Source organism: Chrysochloris asiatica, unplaced genomic scaffold (genome assembly GCF_000296735.1).
Source record: "Chrysochloris asiatica unplaced genomic scaffold, ChrAsi1.0 scaffold00078, whole genome shotgun sequence".
Taxonomy (NCBI): Eukaryota; Metazoa; Chordata; class Mammalia; order Afrosoricida; family Chrysochloridae; genus Chrysochloris; species Chrysochloris asiatica.
Genome location: NW_006408596.1, coordinates 7137897 through 7159977, shown reverse-complemented (window position 1 = coordinate 7159977; position 22081 = coordinate 7137897). Strand labels below are relative to the sequence as shown.

Below are 22081 nucleotides of genomic sequence, written 5' to 3'. Positions count from 1 at the left end.
TATCCTTGTTCTGCCACTTGCTAGCTTGTATCATTGTAAATGCTAACTTGTATCATTGTAAATGATTTCGCTTTGCTGAAAATGTTTTCCCTGTTCTTACCTGTGAACTAAGGGGACTAATATAGTACCTATATTCTGGTGGTGTTATAGAATTAAATTAAATGTGATGCTGTGGATTAAAGCACTGGACAGCAAGGTTGGTTTGAACCACAAGGATTGCAGTTCAAACTCAGCAGCCACTTCTTGGAAACCCTATACTGGGTCAATATGAGTCAGAACCAACTTGATGGTACTTAACAACAACAAATTCTGTTAAGACTTAGTTCAGTTCCTGAAATGTAGTAGAAAGTCAGTGAATGTTATCTTCTTTCATTATTCCTTCATTCCACACTTATTTGAATATTTGTGCTATGTACATTTTTTAAAGGAATGGGCTTAACTCCTAAAGCAATAGGGGTGTTCCCATACTAGCCATCCTTCTCATGTGACCAAGTTAGAAATATCCAGAGAGTGTTTCTGGACCAAACAATGCAAACTCAAAGTGACTGTCTCTATGACATCTCTAAGTGTCCCCTCAACATGGCCTACCTTGTTGAAGCTCTAATATTCTTGTCCTGTGTCTTATTTGGTGGTAATGGTAGGTCATACAAATGGCTAACGTTCCTTGCCACATTCAAGTTCATCTATAGGCACCTTGGAAGAAAGGCTTGGCAGTCTACTTTTGAAAACTCTTGGAAGAAAGGCTTGGCAATCTACTTTTGAAAACTCTGTGGAGCTGGAGGATCTGTGGCGGCCACCACTCGTGTTCATGGGTCTGAGAGAGCCAGGCCTAGCAGGGGCTGCTCTGTGTGATGGATCATTTCAACTGTCTCTTTTGATGAGGATGACAAAGATGATTCTGTCTAGTTTTTAGACCATGATTATTTAGAAAACATGTATTGAATGTTTAAGAAGGTCAATGCCAGGGAAAGAATAGCTGGATGATATCACACAGTCCCTAAATTTTACAAAAATGACATTGCCATCAATGAACTCATGAAAGATACTGCCCTGACTCAGTATTGGTCATTACTGAGGTGAAGCCAAAGGACTTGGGACTGCTCACAGAAGCATATATTTCAGTGGAAGAAGTTCATGATGATGGAACTCCAACTTCAAAAACATTTGTTCATGTCACCAATGAAATTGGAGCAGAGGAAGCTGAGGAAGTTGAACACTTCTTAAGAGACATCGAGGACCCGGAGGGTCACAAATCGGGTCCATGGCTAGAAGGGACTGAACTCTTAGCTTTTAGATTTAGGAGATACCTGGAGAAAGTAGTCACAGCCAAGCTGCCCATCAACCACTAGACCACGTACCAGCTCCAAAACATCTTCAACCTACTGGTGTCAGCCTGCAGGAGTTTGTCAAGGCATTTTACCTGCAGACCAACTACCAGATAGTGGTGGTGTACTCCGATTCTGTGGTTGCCCTGCACAGCCTCATCAACAATCAGATTGCCAACTGGGATGCAGAGAAGAAAGAAGGGCAGGGAAAAGAAGAGAGCAGAAAGGACAGGAAAGAAGACAAAAAGAAAGATAAGGAAAAGTGTGATGTTAAAAAAAGAAGAGAAAAAGTGTGGCTTTTTTAAATTTGTAAATTAAAATCTTATAAATGAAATCAGCTAGAAGGTTGTTTTCACTTTCGGGGCTTGTTGAAAAGCTGTATCAATGAGAACTGTCTGCCTTAGGTCACTCTGGCTGTGACATTGCATGGAAGGGAATGGAGGACTATGAGCTAGCTAGCCTGCAGTTGAGGCTGATAGGAGGTGGGGATGTGCTTGTCAGCTCAGGATAAAGATTGGGTGAGAAATGTGAGAGGATGAAGTACACATCAAACCTGGTACGCCTCATGTTTATAAAACCAGGACTTGCCACTTCCCCATCTTGAAAGACTTTCCAAGTTTGTTTCTGGCAGTTTGTACACACGAGGTGGCCATGAGCTGGGATCCATTTCATACAGATACTTATGAAACCATCTTTTCAAGCCACTGTTAGAAGGAACTGTTCTCAAACCTGTTTAAGATCATTTTGTTGTTGTCAAGTGCCATCGAATCAGTTTCCACTCATAGCCACCCTGTATAGGGTTTCTGAGGAGCGGCTAGTGAGCTTGAACTGTTGACCTGGTGGTTCAAACCGACCTTGCAGTCCAGCTCATTAACCCACAATGCTACACCAGGACTCTGTTACAGTTGTTGTTGTTGTTGTTAAGTGCCGTTGAGCCAGTTCTGACTCATAGTGACCCTGTATAGGGTTTCCGAGGAGCAGCTGGTGAGTTTGAACCACTGACTTTGCAGTTCAAACCGACCTTATAGTTGAGTGCTTATCCTACAGCACCACACCAGGTACTTGTTATTTTCACTAGTTTCCTCATGGAAATACAAATTTCCAGGCCCAACTCTGGACCTACTGGATCAGAGAGTGTCCCATGAGCACTCAGCTACCAGCTCAAAGGTTGGCTGTTTGAACCCATCCACAGGCACCTCAGGGATCCTGGTGTGGCACTGTAGGATAAGCATTGGACTATTAACTGCAAGGTCAGTTTCAATCCAAAACATACAAGGTTGCTATGAATCGAAACCGACTCCATGACACTTTACGGCACTTAGAAACCATAACAACAACAGGCACTTCAGAAGACGATCCACTTTTGAAAGGTCACACAGCCTTGAAAACCCTATGGAGCAATTCTGACCTGCACACATGGGGACCCTGTCATTTGGAATCCATTCCACTCAATTGCAACTAACCACAGTGGCCCAGGTTTGTTTTTTGGGGGAGGGGCGGGCAATTCAATGGTAGAAGTCTCATCTTCTATGTGGGGTTTGATTCCCAGCCCATGCACCTCGTGTGCAGCCAGCATCTGTCAGAGGAGGCTTGTGTGTTGCCCTCATGCTGAACAAGTCTCAAGGGAGCTTCAAGATTAAAATAGACTAGGAAGAAAGGCCTGGCAATCTGCTTCAAGAAAAACCCTATGGACCACAACACTTGATCTCCAACAGACCATGGGGATAACACAGTGCCAGGCAGTATTTTGTTCTGACTCCCCAGCAGATAGCAACCATGTGCTGATAGCCCAGTTTGAGAAATGTTAAGAGTGGATTACTGCTAGGATTCCTTTTGAATGACAATGTATCATTGCATGCTCAATGTTGCACAGAGTTGAAGTGCTTTGTGCATATAACCTCCATTCATCTTTGTAACAATCCTCAAAGGTATCAGTATCCCCATTGTTGTTGTTGTTAAGTACCATGGAGTCAGTCTGACTCATAGTGACCCTGTACAGGGTTTCCGAGGCAGTAAATCTTTATGAGAGCAGAAACCCTCATCTTTCTCCCTCAGAACGGCTGGTAGTTTCGAACTGCCGACCTTGAGGTTAGCAGCCCGATTCGTAACCACTACACTACCAGAGCTCCCCATTGTACTGATGGAAGAATTAACACAGAGAAGTGAAATAAATGACCCAAGTCCCTCAACTAATCAATGATGGTTTCCATGGACCTGAAATCCAGAAGCAAGTTAAAAGCCCCAAAGCCACACTATGCTATCCTGTCCCTCCCAACCCTGTGGCGATCTCCCTCAAAACTCACTTTTCCAAATATACACTCATCCTGACTCTAATGATATGAATTCTAATTATAGGACATCATGCCATTAAGTTGATGCAGATCTAGCTTTATTGACAAGGAAAATTATCCACACAGTATGCTGTTGTATAAATGCCCTTGAGTAGGTTCCAATAGAAACCCTATAAAGGATTTCCAAAGAGCGGCTGTGGGTTTGAACCACCGACCTTTTAATTTGCAGTCCCCTGCTTATCCTAAAGCGCCACACTAGCATTCCTTACAAAGTACAGTTGACTCAAAAAAGCAAGTTACAGTGCAGTGTCCCCTATATGCACTTCTGGAACTGAACTGAACTGAACTTGCATTAGAAGAATAAATTAAGTAGTTCTCTTTCCATGAGTTCAAGTTTAGGACTCATTGTGAAACTTTTGAAATTTGGAGTGAACTGAGCATGCTGCTTGTAGGATCCCTTGCAGACAGGCAAAGTGTACCTACCTCACAGCCCACATGAAACAAAGCAGAGCTGGAAGATAACAGCTCCTGGGCCCCAAGGGTTCTTCGGGCTTTTGGCCAGAGCAAAGCAGCAGCATAAAAATATGGACCTGACCACGTGGGGGCGATAGAGTGCTGTCCTCCACAGTGAGTCCCCCTCCTTCAGGAGGGAAGGTTCAGACGCACCCACTGTCTTGTGCTAGTCTGAGGGTGGTGGTTTCTGGTTGAACCCAGGAACAACGTGGTGGTAGTGCATAAGGGGGTGCATTCTGTGAACCTCTTCCCAGACCTGTAAATAAGTGTTAATATCTAAACACCTCCCCAGCCCTCAAGTGCAGAGCAAAGCTCAAGAGGAAAGCCAGCTAAGTCCCACCACCACAGACAGGGGCCACAGGCACCTTTTGTGCTTTTCCCCCGAGGGAATATTTATGGTTCACCCCCAAATTGGCAACTCTTGTAAGTCTGGGAATGAGCGTGGTAGGACATGTGTTGGGCTGTAACTGCCAGATCCACAGTTCAAGCCCACCAGTCACTGCTTAGGAGAAAGATCAAGCTTGTCTGTTCCCGTTAAGATTTCGTCTCAGAAACCCTTAAAGGGCAGTACTACTCTATCCTATAAGGAGCTCTGGTAGCACAGTGGTTACGAATCGGGCTGCAAACCATAAGTCCAGCAGTTCGAAACTATCAGCCGCTCCGCGGGAGAAAGATGAGGCGTTCTGCTCCCGTAAAGATTTACAGCCTTGGAAACCCGGTACAGGGTCGCTATGGGTCGGAACTGACTCGACGGCACTTAACAACAGCAACAACTCTATCCTATAGGGTCGTAACAAGCTGTAATTCACTCAGTGGCAGTAGGTTTGGGTTGGCTGGTTTTCACTGAGTCTGGGGAGGGCATCTCTGTTACCTCAAGACCACGCAGAAGATGCACAGGTGAAAATAATGGCAAATTTTATTGGCAGAAATCACAGGGATTGAAATGGGGGAAAGCCAGGTTAGAAGTTGATAGGAAAGAAAATAAAAGAAAATCACCAAATAACCATGGACCCAGAGGGTGGACCCCAGATGCCCCAGGCCCAGGGGGAATCACTGTAAACAGAGCAATAAGGCCTATGGGTGGAGGTGAAGACAGCTGACCTTCCCACAGCGGGGACTGCTGGGAGAAGGGCTCCCTTCTGAGAGCCCCAGGCACTCAGCCTCTGCTGTGAGGCCTCTGGGACCCCTGTCTTGCTGACCAGAGGCCCCAGGGCTGACCTGCTCATGTTCCATCCTATTAGCCCAGGATCCGATTCCTCTGTCCTGGGTCCTAGCAGTGCCTTTGCAACAAGACCTCCTGGAGTTGACCCCCCCTAAAAAGTCCCCTGGGTGGGCAGGGTACGTAGGATGTGACGGACCCCATGGACCCAACAAAAACCAGACAGGCCTTTGTGGTCAAACTCAGATCCCAGCATTCCTGAGAAGGCAGAGGAGCGGCCCCCAAGGAGCGCAAGGAGGTTGAGAACATTCCTTTGGGTTCTTGCTAGAAAGTTCCCAAGGGTGCAGCAGCTCCTAATGGCTTAGACAGGAGAAAGCACACCACAAGTGTACCTCCCTCCTCCCCTGATCTCCCCCAGGAACAAACAGGACAAACGGGGTTCTGAATTCTAAACCCAAAGGGCAAGCCAGTCTCTGACCAGTTTGAATGACAAGCCTGCTGGCAGGGACAGTAGGAAGGTGTTTCGAGATACAGCAGTTTATTAAACAGTCCAGGTGTGACGTGAAAGAAGGGGAGTCAAGGAGCTGCTCCCAATTCACCTGCTTGTGCTACGAAAACAAATCAAATACAAATGGTCTACCTGCCCCAAGCTCTCAGTACAAAGCAGGACCTAACCCTGGTGGAGGGCAAGGAGAATACAAAAGGGGATGTCTTTAAAATCTCTGCAAAGTCATTTTGTATAGAGAAGTAAAAGCAACTCGGACAATATGAATTCAAACCTCAGTGTAGAAACCTATCAAAGTCGGCCCAGTGTCCAGGCACGGAGTGATGCTTCCCACCTCAGCCCGTCCCGGAGAAGGAGGAAGTGACTAGAAAACATTATTGCTGGAGGGGTCTTTCTCAGTAGAACCAGAGCAGTTAAAAAAGGGGACATACGGGTATACATGGTGGCGGTGGGGCAGTCACCCAGGTCCGGGGAGACTGGCAGGACAGGTGGAGGACAAGGGACCTTCCATGGTCCCTCCAATGTTCCTCCAGTGGATGGATGGATGGATTGATGCTGGCATTGTCTGGAGGGAGCTGGGTGTCCCCAATACTTTCAGAACAGGGATATTTAGGTCTGAGGGAGTAAAGGATAAAAAGAGACCACTATCAGACCCTGCCCTTGCCATGCTCCGCTGCCAAAATATGAGTAAGAGATGGCTCCAGTGTGGGGTGCTGGCTTGCCAGGCCAGTTTTGGGGGGACACACAGGGTACGGGGTGGGGGCCTCCAGCCAGTGGGATGACCCCAGCTGGACCAGAGCTGAAGGTGGAGGAAGGGGGCCAGAGAGGCCAGGGTGAAGGACAGCAGGTAGGATCCTCAGAAAAGGCCCCCCCTGCCCCCCCTCCCCCTGCTCCTCCTGCACCAGCTCCAGTTTCCCGTGGCTCAGCCCCTTCACGCTGCGGCTGGGTCTCTGGGTCACAGTAGCAGTTGGGGGCTGGGCTGGGCAAGGGCAGAGGAGGCAGGAGGGGCCTAGCAGAAGAGCTTGAGGAAGCAGTTCTGACAGTAAGGTTTGTCGTTCTGCTCCTTGAAGGTGCCCTTGTTGAGCTGCTTGAGGCAGAAGGCACACACGAAGTGCTCGGGGTGGAACTTCTTGGCCATGGCGGTGATGCAGCGGCCGGTGATGGGCTTCTGGCAGCCGGAACAGAGTGAGCCGCGCCGCTCGTGGTAATGCACCTCGCAGTAGGGTTGCCCATCATGCTCGAAGAAGCTGCCGTTGACGAAGGGCGTGAAGCACTCCTGCCATCAGAGAGGGGCTCAGTGGGCAGTTCCCTACCTCACACTCATTATGATGCCCCCTAGCTAAGCACTTCCTGGAGTCATTTCATTCTCCCAGCAGAGGCCGTGAGGGAGGCCGAGAAATCAGATGACTTCTCCACAGTCACCCAGCCTAGAGTAAACAGTGAACTGAGGCCAGAGCTGGAAAGGGGTTCTGGGGCCAACCTCTGCACCCTACCTCCTACACTTGGAGACTCACATGTACATTTGGGTGTAAGCGCTTTGCGAAGTGCTGCACTGAAGTGTTTCCCAAGTGTATTTAATCAGAGAGCCTGTATGGAATCCTAAATATCATCTCGTGGACCTTGGAAACCCTAGGGAGCAAGTCCTAGAGGGTTGCTATGCACTGGAATCCACACGACGGACATGTGAGCGGAGGACCTAGTGGAGCTGAAGAATCTTACCCCCAGCCTGCTTTCCCACCAATGCCTACAAGACAGCCACACTCGCAGCTTGATTCAGAGTACACACTGGGGTCCCTGCTGCCGTGGGGGTTCCTTACCCGGCACACAAAGCACTCAGGGTGCCATAGGGTGCTGAGGGCCGAGATGTAGTTCTCCAGGATGGCCCGGGCACAGCCGCCACACTTGGGTGCAAACATGTCAAAGTAATCCCTCCGACAGTAGGCCTTGCCGTCTTTCTCATGGAACCCTGGGGGCAGGGGTGGCGAACAGAGTTAGGGGACCCACACATCAATGAAGTCACCTCCACAACCTTCCCAGGAGTGTCAGTACCTTCAGGACCAAAGAAGGCCCCACACTGCGCACAGAAGAAGTGTTCAGGGTGCCACGTCCGGTCAAGGGCTGTCACAACTTTCTGTGAAAGGGGAGTGTGGGGTCAAAGCTGATCCTCCTGGCTCACAATCAGGAAAGGCCACCCCCAGCCCCCACACCACTCCTCCTAACTATGCTGTTAACCCACTCAGAAGTTGTATCTCTCAAGGAATGGCATGCCATCTCTCCTTTATTCCCTACATGGGGTCCAGATCATTGGTTCCGCTGTCATCTCCATTTATAGGGCAAGAAACGTAGGCTCAGATAGGCTAAGCACTTCCCTAACACCACGGCGTGTATCTCAAATACGGAAATCCAGAATAGGAGGTGGCAGGGAGGTGGGGAGCTGCCCGACATGCACGAAGACAAGCTCTGGGCTCAAGCCTGGGTTTGAGTCCCAGCATCCTAGCTGTAAGGAGCCCTGGTTGTGCAGTGGTTAAGCATGTGGCTACTATCTGAAAGGTAGGTAGTTCCGAATCCATGCCCACAGCAGGTCTACTCTCACAGGGAGACTGGGACTCACATCCAGGATGGGCCCATTACAGTAGTAGCAGCGCGGAGAGAACAGGTTGTGGTAATCCTTTTCACAGTAGGGCTGGCCGTCCCGCTCAAAGAAGTTCCGGGAGCCGATTTCCTCTTGGCAGTGGGTGCAGACAAAGTGCTCCGGGTGCCACGTCTTCCCCATGGCGGTCACCACCTGAGAGGGAGGTGGAATGTGGTTCCAGGTCGAGGGGCAAAGCCTCCCAAGCCCACCTACCCCTCCCGCCTTCTACCCCCAGTCACCTGCCCGGCGATGGGCTTCTTGCAGGCTCCGCATACCCCTTTGGCAACCGTGGCCACCCCCAGTTTGTTCAGGTCAGACTGGAGACTTCCCAGCATGCTGTCCAGCTGGCTTCCGGGCTTTGGGGTGCCCCCAGGGGGAGAGCTGCTCCCAGCCCTCCCCTGGGCCATGAACTGCGGAGACAGGGAGAGGTCGGTCAGGACTTGGGAGCCAGGCTGTGTCCCTCCTGGTCAGATGAGATGACTGAGGCAGGAAGAGCCACCTCCTCTAGAGGCCTAAACTGTCAGGCCACGAGACCAAAGATGTCAGAGGGGCACGAGACAGAAGACGAACAGAGAGTTGGAGGGAATCCAGATGGACAGAGGGTCAGAAGGGCTTGCTCCCTTAGCGAGCGGCACATCTCGTCATGGTGGCCAGCTGGATGCCCAAGCCCTGGCACAACAAGCCTGGGGAGAAGCTGGGCTCTCAGTCTCAGCACTGACCCCTCCCTTGTCTTGCCCTGGACTGCTCTGCCTGTCATCCGGAGCCCAGCCGGCCACCCAGCACAGCTCTGCGTCTGTTCTTTGCTCCAGGCCCTGGATCTTAAATGGAGGCAGAGAAGAGAATAAAAACGTTTTTAAAAATCAAAGAAGAAAGAATAAGAGGATTTGTCATTGAATTGATTCACCATAGGGAACTTTGGATGAGAAAAGAGGGCATTTCCCCACCAGCAATATTGAGACCTAGAGAACAGCCCAGAGAGAGATGCCCAGGGAGAGATGATGGAGAAGGACTGGGAGGGGAGCCCACCAAGGCCAATGGTCAGGAGAAGCGAGCTGGGGACAGGACAGAGGACTCTAGGCAGTGGGCCGGGGCTGGAGAGGGGCTGCGGATAAACGGGGAAGGCCTGGCCTTCTTGGATAGGAGCCCAGGGCAGTGCCCAGGGGCTGTCGGGAAGAAGCAGGCAGAGGGGAGCTGACCCCAGGGAGGGAGCATAGGCATCAGTGAAGTCCAGAACCCAAGCATGACTGTGGGGACTGTTTAGGGGCTGATGGATGGAGGGCACTGGGGTGGCCAGTATGTATGTGGCCCAAGGTTGGAGTGGGAGGCTCAGGGAGCTTCAGGTTGGGGAAGCCTGCCTGCATCGGGGGGAAGAGCGGGTCCTCGTCGGTCTGGCAGCCCACGGACCTCAGGGTGGGCCTCGCTGTGTGGGACACTGGAGTGGGAGGGGCAGGGACCTGCATCGTCTCATTAAGCGTGGGACTGTCCCCCGTGCTTGGGAAGCCAGGAGAGTCCAGGATAAGAGTGGAGGGTCCTAGTGGAGACGGGGCAGGCAGGCTGGGGAAGGGAGAGGAGCTGCTGGCTGAGACGTCCTTTTGCTGCTGAAGTAAAGGGACAGGAGGAGAAGGAGAGGCCAAGACAGAGGAGGTTCTTCTCAGGGGGGCAGGAGAGTCAGGAGGGAAGACAACCTGGGGAGAGAGGAGGAGGAGGAGCAGTGAGGAAGACAGAAGGAAGCAGCTCAGTGAGCAAGCCAGAGGTGGTGTCCCCAGGCTCCCAGCACCAAGACCCTCTCCCCTCCAGCGGGTGGGGGGGCCCAGTGGCTTTGGCTCTGCACCCTGCTACCTTCTCCACAAGCTGCCCCCCAGCCCGCCTCCCGCGCGGCTGCACAGTGATGACGATGCCCTCCGTCAGCCAATTGTCCTCCGAGGGCCCCGTCGCCACTGCAGCTGCCTCTGCCTCCGGCTGGATGCCCAGCCGACCCTGCAGCTCCTCGATGAGCCGCTCCTGGGAGGGGGTCCGGCTCAGGGTGGCGGGGTCCAGCCGACGGCGGGGGGAGGGCTCCCGGGACATGGGGTGTGCGTGGCCCGTCTCCCGGCTCCTCCTGATCACAGAGCGAATCTGAAGGGTGGGGAGGGGATGCTGTCACAGGTCCACTCTGGTGGCCTGGCAGGGGGAGGGGGAGGCAGGCAAATAGGCCAGAGAAGAGCCAAGCTGAGGTGATGGTGGAGGCACGGGGAGGGGGCCAGAGAGAGACCAGAGCAGAGCAGGCTCCTTGGGAGTGCAGGCCTTGAGAGACACTGAATTTTCCAGGGGCCTCAGCTTCTCCATCCTGAAAATGGGGCAACAGTGCCTTCTTGGTCTAGCTCACAGGCTTACCACAAAAATTATTTAAGAGGATGTAACTGGAAGGTCTTAAAAGGGACACCACTTCTTTCTTTTCTTCTCTGATTTACAATAGGAAAGACAGTCTTTTCTTCCAGGAAAGCATCTAACCAGGTCTTGTTTTGACATGTGAATGCTTTAGCTTCTAGTTGGCTTGCTGATAGTGTTTTGTTTTGGTTGCTTCTAGAAGGATATACATTTGAATCCAGCAAGAACCAAATCATAACCTTATCATTATGCCAGCTGTCATCTGTTCCACGCATGTCCCAGGCCTGATCTCAATTCATCCTCTGGTCAACCTTGGGGGGGGGGGGGGACGACCTTCTATCATTACCCCCATTTTAAAGATGAGAAAACTGAGGCAGGGTGACATGGTTTGTATCCAGGTCTCTTCAATTTTAAAGCCCATGCTTTCATCCACCGCACGCACACCAGGACATGAGTGGCAGCTGTTCTAACGAGCAGGAGGAGATCCCAGGGTCCAGACAAATGACGGTCTGGGAGGCAGCCATGGGGCCATGGGGGTCTCCAGATGTTCTGCCCAGCAGACATGCACGAAGCGGACGGTGCATGCAGTTAAGAGACACAGCAGGGGCCAGGCCTGCCAAGAGCCAAGCGCAACGGCCATGCAAGCTGGTGCCTGCCTGGCCAGAGGTGGAAATCCTCTCCGCGGTGTCAGGCATGTCCAGGGCCGTGACCGGTGGAAGCTCCATCTGCTCCTGGCCAGCCTCGGGAACCACCTTTGCAGCGCCCTTTAGACTCCTTGAGCTCGGAGGTCCCTGGCTTGGCCCCATCAGGCCACCCCTCTTGGGCATCTCTCTGCCTCGCTGCTGCTTCTCACCTGGGACAGGGCAGCCCCCTTCTAAGAGTCCTAGCTCTGGCCTAGCCTTCTCTTGCCACTTCCCACACTCCTTTGGGAGATGGCACATATCTGGAAAGATGGCCTGCCGCTCTACAGCCACCACGACTGGCTCAATTACCTCCTGGAAGGCGTGTGCAGCCTCGGAAGCTGGCCGCCCCTGGGGCTCTCCAGCGCAGGGTGGAGTATGACAGAGGGGAGCCTTGGAGAGCTCCCCCTTAAAGTCCTGTATGTCTAGAGTTAAATTCCTCCATACTTGAGTCTGACTCTCTGCACCAAGGGGCCCCAGAGAAACTTCTACAGAGGGAGCCCCTGAGCTGGAGGGCTCCAGCATCCCCCTAAGATCACTAGGGGACACAGGAGATCCAAGGTACCATCCCTTGTCATTGCCCTCAATGCACAGGACCTCTGGGGCGTGGCCACAGCCTGGGGAGGAAGGTCTGGTGGTAGGCGGTAGGAGAACAGAGGGCTCAGGAGGAGGAAGAGGAGGAGAAGGAAGTGTGCTGGGTGGGGATGAAGCTGAGCAGAGCAGTGGCCCCGGGGGGCTCAGGGTCACAGCCGAGGAGCTGGTCTGGAAGAGGAGAGAGACAAAAAGCAGAGAGGAGAGGAAGAGAGAGGAGGGGAGAGGTAAGACAGGATGCTCACTGCACGGGGCTGGCCCGGGGCTGCTGAGAGAGCCAGTCTGTGCATTAGCTGAAGGGGGCTGTGAAGCTAAAGTATGGAGGGTTTACCTCTGGGGCCAGCCTAGGCCCAACCAGAGTGGACATGGTGAGATAGACAAGCAAGGGGAAAAGGCTGGGAACTCAGGTGACCAGGTGGCCGCCCTGCCCTCTTCAGACCTTGATTTGAGCCTTGTCTGTATGTCATACAGATGCTTCCAATTTTTCCCTGCACACAGGCCCTGGCTCTGGGCTCTGCTAAGAGCAGCTTCTTCCCCCTGGGCTTCAGACGCTGATCAGCTCAGGAAGCCCCCCGCAGGCATCAGGGTTGGGCTCCCAGAGACCAACAATAGAACCCAACCTACTGATTCCTGACTGTGTCTACTCTGAATCCTGTGCCAGGAAGCTGGAGCTCTAGGACCCAAGAGTCCCAAGCCAATAATCAATGCCTCCCCCAGCCTTGTGCCCACCGTCCACCATGAGAGGAAAGCTAGAAGGCACCATCAGGGCCAAGAGCACTCAGCCAGCTTGCTGCCCTTCTCATCTTCCCTACATCAGGCCCACGAGGAAGGCTGAAGTCAGCAACTGCCAGAGAGCTCTGTCAGTATCGATCCTCATGGAGGCCCTGCTGCCTGATGCTCCCCCATCTAAATAAGACATCTTGGTCTGGTGAGGCTGGGGAAACCAGGAGCTGAGGGGCAAGAAGGGCTCAGGCAGGACTGGCCTGGAAGCCTGACAGGGTGGGAACGTGGGGCATGGAGGGAAGATGGGATGGAGGTGGTAAAGAAGGCTCATAGATGCAGGAGGTGGGAGGCAGAAAGAAAAAGGACGTGCTGAGGAACAGCCAGAGTGGGAGATGGGACTCCAGGGCAAATGGCCTCCAAGGCACGGGACCCAGCCCCACAAGAGCCCGCCAGGAATGCCCACCCCCAGTAACCGCAACCTCACACTGGCTGGGAGCACCCAGGCAGGCAGGAATGTCCTTGCTGAGAGCTGCTTGCTCTCATGGGCGGCTGGGCCAGCATGACCCCACGTAGCCTGGTCTCCCTTCCCCATACACCGGCGAGGCACCCGATTCTCACAGTGAGACAAGGAAGGAGAAGATGGGGGCAGAGAGGGGCTACAGAGCACCTTGAAATCCGACAGTGAGGCCATCAGTTCATCTAGCTCCCGGGTGGCCGAGGAGGCTGAGATGCGTGTCTGCTGCTGGCTGGCGGTAACACGCTGCGGGCTGCTCATCTCACCCTGGTTCACAGTGATGGCGGGGCTGCAGAACAGGGGCACCATCAGCAGGGGCCCCTCTCCACTGACACTGGGGTTCCTCCTCTCCCAATCTCAGGGGAGGGAGCTCACCAGCTCCTACTTTCCCTTGAGGACTTGACCCTGGAGGGGTCAGAGCTCTAAGATGACATAACCTGGTCCCTGGCCCAGCAAGCCCCCACTGAGCAAGGCCCTATGTGAATGTCCCCACCCTGCACACAGGTGTGAGGACTCTTAGTCACGTGATTTGGTTACTCAGAGGAGCAGACACTAAGATGGACCAAATGTACTTGTGCCGTTTTCCAGACAACATTCCAAGGGCTTTACTTGTATTGTTGATTTAACCCTCCTAGGTAGGCAGGCAGTCTTATCCCCATTTTACAGATGGGGAAACTAAGTCTTCACAGAACACATTTAATAAGAAGCGCAGTCAAAACTGGAAACCAGGGTATGCTGTTCACCACAGAGCTTGAGGAGCTTTCAGCTCACACTGTGTCTGTCTTTTCTGATGTGAGTAGCTCCGTAGCATCAGGGATAATGCACTGAAACTCACCCCACACCTGGTGTCAACCCCCAAACCCACTACCGCTGAGCTGACTCCGTAGAGAACAGCTCCCTGGGGACTGTATGTCTTTATGGAAGCACACTGCCTCATCTCTCTCCCTCAGGGTCTCCCAAACAGCAGCCACTTTCAAAGATAATAGATGGCACCAGGCCGATGCACGGGGGTGGGGAGCCAGTGGAAACTCACAGAGCTGGGCAGGCCCCACACCTGCCTGGTGGGAGCCCGTGGGTGCTCACACAGGATAACTGGGTAGGTACTGTGCAGGGGCAGAGCGCCCATAGATACTCACACGGGGCTGGGCACAGAGCTCTCGAGTTCGTCCAGAAGGCTCTCCACACTGGGTCTCACGTCTTCCAGGCCCCGACCCCCATTCCGCTTGGGCTTCTCTTTTGTCAGGGGGCCAGTTTTGCCTCCCAGGGGGGTGTTGTTCTCCGGGACACCGTAGTGTGGGCTCAGGGCCGCAGGCAATGGAGGGCTGCAGTTGGCCTCATCTAGAGGGGAGGAAAAGGCTGCTGAGTCCTGAAGCCCTCAGGGACCCAGAAGACGGCAGTGGGCCCCAGCCCAGGGAGCCCAGTCCCACCTGCAGGGAAGCCGGCGGGGTTATGCTGCACGGCGTTCAGCTCCAGCAGCAGGCGGTCAAGTTCTGAGAGGTTGCTGCCCAGGGAGGAGCTCATCACGGTGGGAGAAGGCTCAGCCGACTTCTGCTTGTTGGGGAAACTTGGAGGGACAAAGAGAAAGGGGACCATGAGTGAGATCTCCAGGAGAGGAGGGCAGAGGGGAAAGGAAGTGATGTGTCTACATGCAGGGCAGGAAGGAAGCCTTGCCTCAGTTCCTCGTGTGTACCACAGAGCTGGACGCCTCTTCCCAGTGACCCTGAGGCATTGGCCCTGCCTGCTCCCTAGCCACCCGCTCTGCCCAGCACTACCCAGTGGACGAAGCAGGTGTCTTGGAGGATGGGGAGGGCCAAAGGGACACACATACCTGTAGACGTGCTCCTCCTCACCCACTCGGGAGCACGGAGAGCTGAGACTGCTCTGGGGGATGGGGGCACTGGAGCCAGACACAGACACGGAAGATGGGGAAGGAGGCTGCAGGAAGGAGGATGCTGAAGCAGGGGGGTAGAGGCTTGCCCCAAAGAACAGAGGCCTCGAGTCACCCCCAGGAGGCACCTGCTCACAGCCAGTCTCACCAGGGAGTTTCCACGTCCTGGCTAGAAGACTGGTGATTAAGACTTGGCTCACCGCCCTCCACCCCCCTGCCTCACGTGGTAGCTGGAAGAACTGCATCACATGGGGGTGCTGAGCATGGCTGGTAGTCACTCCCAACTCCCCAATTCCACTTCTCCAGAGACTCCCAAACCCCTGTAGCTTCTGGGGGCTCCCCAATCTTTGTGTCCCCATCTTACCTGCTGGTGGATAAACCGGGGACCACTGGGCTGCCACTGGTCTAAAGGGTCCAGGACGGTGCCATTGAGGGCCTCACTGGACGGGGGTGGGGGGACCGGGGGTGGCACGGGAATCTCCTGGTAGGTGTGATTTCCAGTTGGATATGCATAGGGGGTCTCCTCAGACAAGAACACGGGCCGTTTGGAGATGTGGGAGGTGGTGGACTCCAAGTCTGCCAGCAAGGCATCTGCAAAGAAAAGGCGGGGTCAGAACCAGGGACCTTGGAATCTGACCAAAGGCAGTGCCACCCTGCCTGCACCTAGAATGAAAGACTTCACAACACCTGCCCCACCAAAAAAATGACCAGCCTTGGGCCAGGCACACACCTGTCCAGAGAAGCCAGGGAAGAACCAGCCCTTCTGCCCACCCCAGACCAGCAATGCCTGGAGACTCCTTGGAGCACCCTACCTCAGGGAGCTGGGCACCTAGCCGGGCAGCCAGTTGGCAGCAAGGGAGAAACACCCGCCTGCAATTTGGTACTCTATCTCCACAAGTCAGTGCAAAGCAGCGGTGGGAGGAGCCCCACAACACAGGGTTGCACCCAGGTAGTACCAGGCCCTTGCTTAAGTTCCCAGCACCCAAGCTGAGGTGACTCCTGGGGTGCTTTCTGCCCTTCTGACCAAATGGAAGCTGGCCCCTGCCTCTGAGCTGCTCCCCAGACTCTGCCTGTAGGGTGATGTGTATGGGAAGGGGGGCTGGAATGAGGCCGGTGCTATGGTCCCCACCCCCTCGGCCTAGATGGGGCAAGACTGCTCTGTTGGCTGTTTCTGCAGAAGTCTGGCAATCAGCCTGGCCCCAGAGGCTCCGGGGCCCCACCACTGAGCTTTTAAACAGCTCGAGGGAGCCGAACCAGCCTAGAGTACACACTTCCATTACAATGACAGGGCAGGCCTGGATCTCCCTGTCCCCAGGCCTGGAGGGGCAGGAGGGAATTGTGCCCACCTCCCACCTTGCCCTCCCCTCTTAGGACCCTCAATAGCCCACAGCCCAGGCAACTCAGCCCAATACCACGCCCCATTCCTACATGCCTGCAGCTTTGTTCACTGTGGCTGCCTAGACGGGACCTGGAGGCTTAGGGAACCCCCACCCTTAGGGAGGCACAAAACCTCTGTGAATCCTCCTAACACTTCCGGAAGTTGGAATTCTGATCCCAGCCCCGCCTTACAGATGAGAAGATGGGCCTCAAGAAATGAACCAAATATTCACTGCCGTCAAGTCAATTCTGACTCATAGAGAATGTTAATCTCTATGGGAGCAGCCAGCCTCGTCTTTCTCTAAAAGAGCGGATGGTAGGTTTGAACGGCCAACCTGAGGTTAGCAGCTCAATGGTAAAAGGCCTCCCGAAATAACATAGCATGCCAGTCTCCTCTAAAAGTCTCAGACACCAAAAGCCAGCCTGCAGTGGTGGCTGTACCCCAAGATGATGCCACATTTAACCCCAAGATGATGCCACATTTAAATGGCACAACTTCCTGAATGTTGGGACTGCAGCCGGGGCTCTGAGGGTTACCACAGAAGGGCCCTGGTCTCAGGACCACCCCTTCTTCCAGACTTTCAAACCCTCAAGGCCTGCCACACCTACCCCAGGCTCCTGCCCAGATGGTCCCAAGCTCCTGCCATGCCACACCTACCCAAAGGCCAGCTGCCAGGTGCAGGTCTCCTGACTTCCTTGTAGGATCAGTTCCTGCAGCCCCCCTCCCCCTCCAGCTCCCTGGGAGGAGACTTCCTCTACTCCAGTGAACAGGAACTAGAGGTAGTCTTCCGGTGGCTAGGTAACAGCGGAAGAGGAACCTGTGTCCAGGGCCAATCCCAGTGTTCCTTGCACAGCCCCACCTGCTGCTTGGCCCCACACTGCCTCCATTTCCTCTGGGTCCAGGCCAGCAATGGCAGAGTCCCTCCATTTCCACCATGCGCAGAGGGCTCCCCACATCAAGAAGCTCCTAAACACAGCCCCTGAACAGCGGTGCGGGTGCTTCCACTGTCAACTTCCTGGATTCTCACAACAGTTGGAAACGGAGGCTCAGAGAGACCATGCCTGGCCCCCACATTACCAGAACTGGTTTTAGGGATCACTCTGAGAGCCTTGAGCTCCAAAGCACTCAGTGGAAGACAAGTGTGACTGTTCCCTGTGGGACCTGATTCTATATCACCTACCCTCACCCCATCACCCCTGGTGTGAGTCTAAGTGCAGTCTAGCTAGTTTACTAACCCAGCAGGTACTTTTCAGTACTGGAGGATACTGTCAGTAGAACGACTGGCCAGTGGGGGTGCTCTGGAGTCGGAGTCGGAGTCAGACCTGAATCCAAGTCCCAGTTACTCTAACTCTATCACCACAAAGCAAATTGTTTAACTCTCTGAGTCTCACTGTCCTTGGTAAGCAAGGGTGAAAGCTCCTATGTCACAGACATGGACAAAAAACCCCCAAATGAAACCAAACCTGATAGTGTTGCGTCACTTCTGACCCATAACGGCCCCACGTGTTGCAGAGCAGGACTGTTCTCCCTAGGATTTTCCTGGCTGGAATTTTGAGGGAAGCAAGACTGCCAGGCCTTTCTTCTGCCACACAAGTGGGTTTGAATTGTCCATTTTTCTGGTTAAAAGACAAGTGGAAACCAATTCTGCCTCTCATGGACTATTTATACATGACAGCAGATGTTAAAGTGCATGGGAAACTACAAACAATGGTTGTATTTGTTGTGCAAGAATCAGAAAGAAAGAAAGAGCTTCCTTTAAAGAGAAAAGGGTACAAAGCAAAGTACTGACTTAGCTCCTAAGTCTCACAGAGCTGGATAACACACGAGAAAGACAATAGTGAAGAGAAAAGAGGAAAAAGTCACACTCAGAAAATAGGAAGTGCTTCCAAAAGTTCATGGAAAAATTCTATTATCTTTTCATTCCATTTTCCCACAAACTTTTTAAAAGCCCCCTCATATGAGTTCTGGTATGGCACTGTAGGATAATGTGCTGGACCAAAGGTCAGTTTGAGCTGCAAGGCCGGCAGTTCAAACCCACCAGTCACTCCTCAGAAACCCTATGCAGGGTCACTTTGAGTTGGAATTGATTCGAGGACTCTTAACAACAACATACATAGAGGCATTAGGGAAAAGGCCTTTCAGTTTTGTTTTGTTAAGCTTTATCTGAATGACAGAGGGGGACAAGTCACAGGGTCTCTTAAATTTAGCAGTCTGTTAATTCCTCCTCTCTTTCTGCCCCAAGTCCTTGCCTAATAACCTGGCCAGGACTTAAGGGTCACTGCCTCCAGGGTTCCCCCCAAGTCCCTCTGGAAAGAAGTCAGGAATGTACGAGGCAGCCCGGGACTCCCATGGGTGCAGACTCCCACTATCTCCCTGCAGGTTACAAAATGATTACAGGCCAAAGTCTCCTTGGCCGCCAAATGAACTCCTCCCTGGCTCAGGAAACAGCTATAGCCACGTTAAAGAGCAGCAGAGCGAATGCTTTCAGGCATTGCACCAACCCAGAGGTGCAAGGTCACCCAGTTTTTAACTCCAGCAACCTCCTTGCACCCAGCTCTAAATACACAGAAAACCGTTCTCATACCCCAAGGAAGGTGTCAGGCAACCCACACTCAGAGAAAACGGTGTCTGCCAGAGTGCTGCAAACCCACAAACATGCCCATTCCTCTAGCATGTTCTGGCACATGCTGCCTGAAAACAGTGGGGGTGCCTCGTTCATGCTTAGAAAGACTCCAAATATCACTGAGGCTCTGGGTCCAGGCCTGAGAGCCTTAGATCAGACCAGAGCTTCCAGAGTTATCCAACACTCCCAGCAAGAGCTGCTCTCCAGGGGTTCCCCCAACTTTTTTTGGGAAGGAAAGTTCTCTGAGCTGATTGGCCCAGCCTGGCTCTCCCATCCACAACCAAGGGAAGGCCAAGGTCACAGACAGGACCAGGCCACATGTGTGTGGACAGCCCGGTGGGGCAAAGACCACAGAGCCCTGGAACGGAAGGAGTAAGGAGCATCCACCAGGGGGCACTACTGTCCCACAGGCATCAGGCAGCAAAAAGTAACCAAAAGTAACCTCCTCAAATCATGGAATTTTTGAAGCAGGGGGAAGACCAGTGAACCCCAGACAACCAATGCACAGTAGTATATTCAAGGCAGAGTAAGCTGAGATGAGCAGGAGGGACGGGGCAAGCTACAAGGAGGAGCACAGGGCACAAGGCCTCAGGGTCATGCTGGGAACACAGGAATTGAACACAGGGTGCGGGAGCTGCTCCCAGGACCCGGGGATTCACGCCATTGCCTCCTGCATTCCACAGCCAGGGCAAGGCCCACACTAACTTCCCACTGCCAACAGTCGGTCCAGTGGAATCCTTGGGGCTGGATGGAGGCAGCCTGGCCTGGGGCCTCAAGGGGGTTAAGATGCAGACACCCAACCTAATCTGCTGTCCAGTCAGGTAGGCAGGGGGCTGAGAGGCCGGTCTGGCCACATTCCAGGACAAAACCCACAACTGTACCCCTCCATGCTCTCTGTCCAGCAGCGCTACTGCCCAGATCAGCCCAGAGGCGTAGGGCAGAGTTTGGGGTCTGCAGACAGCCTCAATGTAGGGGGCTATTACAGATTAAATGGAAATGAGTGGATCCCTTCAACCCTCAATCCCAGTCACATCACAAAAACAGGTCAGGGATCTTTCACAAGCCGGGCGTCCTTCACCTCCAAACTGTGGCCACTTATTAGGGCTTCACTGTGGACTGTGGGAGCTGAGCTGGACAGACGCCAAGACAAAGGCCATCCAGGATAGTTCAAGATTGCCTGCACTGAGGGGCTGCTGGGGGTGCATGTAGAGAAAGTGGTGGAACTATATGACCGTCCATTCAGGCTGTAGGGACACAGGACAGAGAACTAGCCACTGAGAGCTGCCGGGGCAAGCTGCTCACAGCATCTGTGCCTCAGTTTCCTTGTTCGTGAAATAGGAAGTCCCCCTGCTTATGCCCAGAAGGAGTCCTGGTATGGCACTATGGGCTAACGCATCAGACTGCAAAGTCGTTTGAACTGCAAGGTTGGTGGTTCAAGCTCATCAGCTGCTACTTGGAAACCCTATACAGGGTCTTTATGGGTCGAAATCGACAGCAACAGCAGCATGCCCAAAAAACCAAACTCACTGGCACTGAGTCGATTCCAACTTACGGTGATCCTATAGGACCGAATGGAATTGCTCCTTGGGGTGTCAAAGGCTGTACATCTTTATGTGAACAGCCAAGCGTCATCTTTCTTCTGAGGAGTGCCTGGTTGATTTTGAACTGCCAACCTTGAGGTAAGCAGCCCAACAGAGAACTTCCTTTAATCCCAGCAGGATGGGCTAAACGCACATAAAGGTCTACTTAACACACCGGCCTGGAATGGAGCCTCCACTCAGGAAAGGCCAGGAGAGACATGTTTAAGCAGATGGGCGCTGTGCCCTCCGGAGAGATGCTCAGTCTCTCCCACCTCACCCCTAAGGGCAAAGGAGGTTATAGTCTAGTCCCAGACCAGCAGGAAGGAACACCACTGCAACTGCAACCAGCGAAGTCTCTACTTCCAAGCCCACGCCCGGGGCAGGTCAGTGCAAGGTCAATGCCAGCTTCCTCTTTCTTCCCGAGGCTCAGGGGCTTCCTTCCAGGCTCAGGCCCACTACTGCCACTGCAAACTCATCTGGCAGCCCCAGGCCTGACTAGACATGCTGTGGTCCTGGGCCAGAGCTTACAGGGAGCAGCCATCTCCACACTGGTCAAAGAGTAGATTCCTACTCCTGGCGACCCCAAGTGTGCAGAGCAGAACTGCTCCAGAGAGTCTGCAAGGCTGTGACCTTTCAGAAGCAGCCTGCCAGGCCTTTCTTCTGAGCTACTTCTGAGGGGGGGTGGGATCTAGTCTTCCAGTTAGTAGTTGAGCACTGCTTAACTATTTGCACCACCCAGGGACTTCTGGTCCACAGTAAGAACAAAATCTTTTTGCCCGGTGTCAGCTCACCCATCTTCTCCAGCAGGCAAGCCTGTTCAATTCAGCTCTCCTCGACCCAGGCAGGGGCTGGTACAGCCCCCCAGGAGCTAACAGTCAAGGATGAGAGAAAGCAACCACCACAGGCAACAAAGGACCATCATGGCCCAGGGGCCTGCCTGACAACCCAGGGTGCATCTCCACCATTTCAACAAGGTCCCCTTCCTGGAGTCCGCAGAAGCCAGCCCATTCTGTTGGGCTCAGAACTAGGGACAAGGAGAGTTGGGGCCTCTCTGCTGAGTCCCTGACGGGCTGGGTGGCCCCGGGTGACAGGGGAGATGCAGCGACTCATGACGGCCACCTAAGCTCAGAGAACCCGTGAGCCGTGTAAACACTGGACAGTTGGGGCCTCTCACGCGGGTCCCTTGGGTGAGACTCTTCCAGATTAGGAAGGAGAGCAGAGGCTGATGGGCAGGAAGGCTGGTCCCTGGGTCTCTATCCCTTCCCAGCCCCTCCTCAGCCCAGGAAGAGCAGAGGTAATCTAATCCTCAGTG

At 53.4% G+C, this 22081-nt stretch overlaps 1 protein-coding gene and 1 pseudogene across 1 annotated transcript; one reads left to right on the top strand and one right to left on the bottom strand.

Moving 5' to 3' along the window:
• The first annotated feature begins 873 nt into the window (after positions 1–873).
• On the top strand, positions 874–1630 carry LOC102817011 (annotated as a pseudogene).
• Positions 1631–6802: 5172 nt separating this feature from the next.
• PXN (paxillin) lies at positions 6803–21879 on the bottom strand. Its single transcript, XM_006865503.1, has 12 exons — positions 21837–21879; positions 15553–15779; positions 15129–15235; positions 14728–14864; positions 14437–14638; positions 13454–13589; positions 9145–9243; positions 8665–8835; positions 8405–8578; positions 7843–7924; positions 7611–7759; positions 6803–7069 (listed from the first exon to the last, which is right to left on the bottom strand). The coding sequence occupies exons 1-12, from the start codon at positions 21877–21879 to the stop codon at positions 6803–6805; spliced, it is 1794 nt and encodes a 597-aa protein (XP_006865565.1).
• Between the last annotated feature and the right edge of the window lie 202 nt (positions 21880–22081).

Coding starts and splice junctions, on each gene's coding strand:
- PXN (XM_006865503.1), bottom strand. CDS start 21,879: ATGAGTCGCTGCATCTCCCCTGTCACCCGGGGCCACCCAGCCC. Junction 8,579..8,664: donor AGAAGCCCATCGCCGGGCAG/GTGACTGGGGGT, acceptor CCTCCCTCTCAG/GTGGTGACCGCCATGGGGAA. Junction 7,925..8,404: donor GTAATGGGCCCATCCTGGAT/GTGAGTCCCAGT, acceptor CCCCTTTCACAG/AAAGTTGTGACAGCCCTTGA.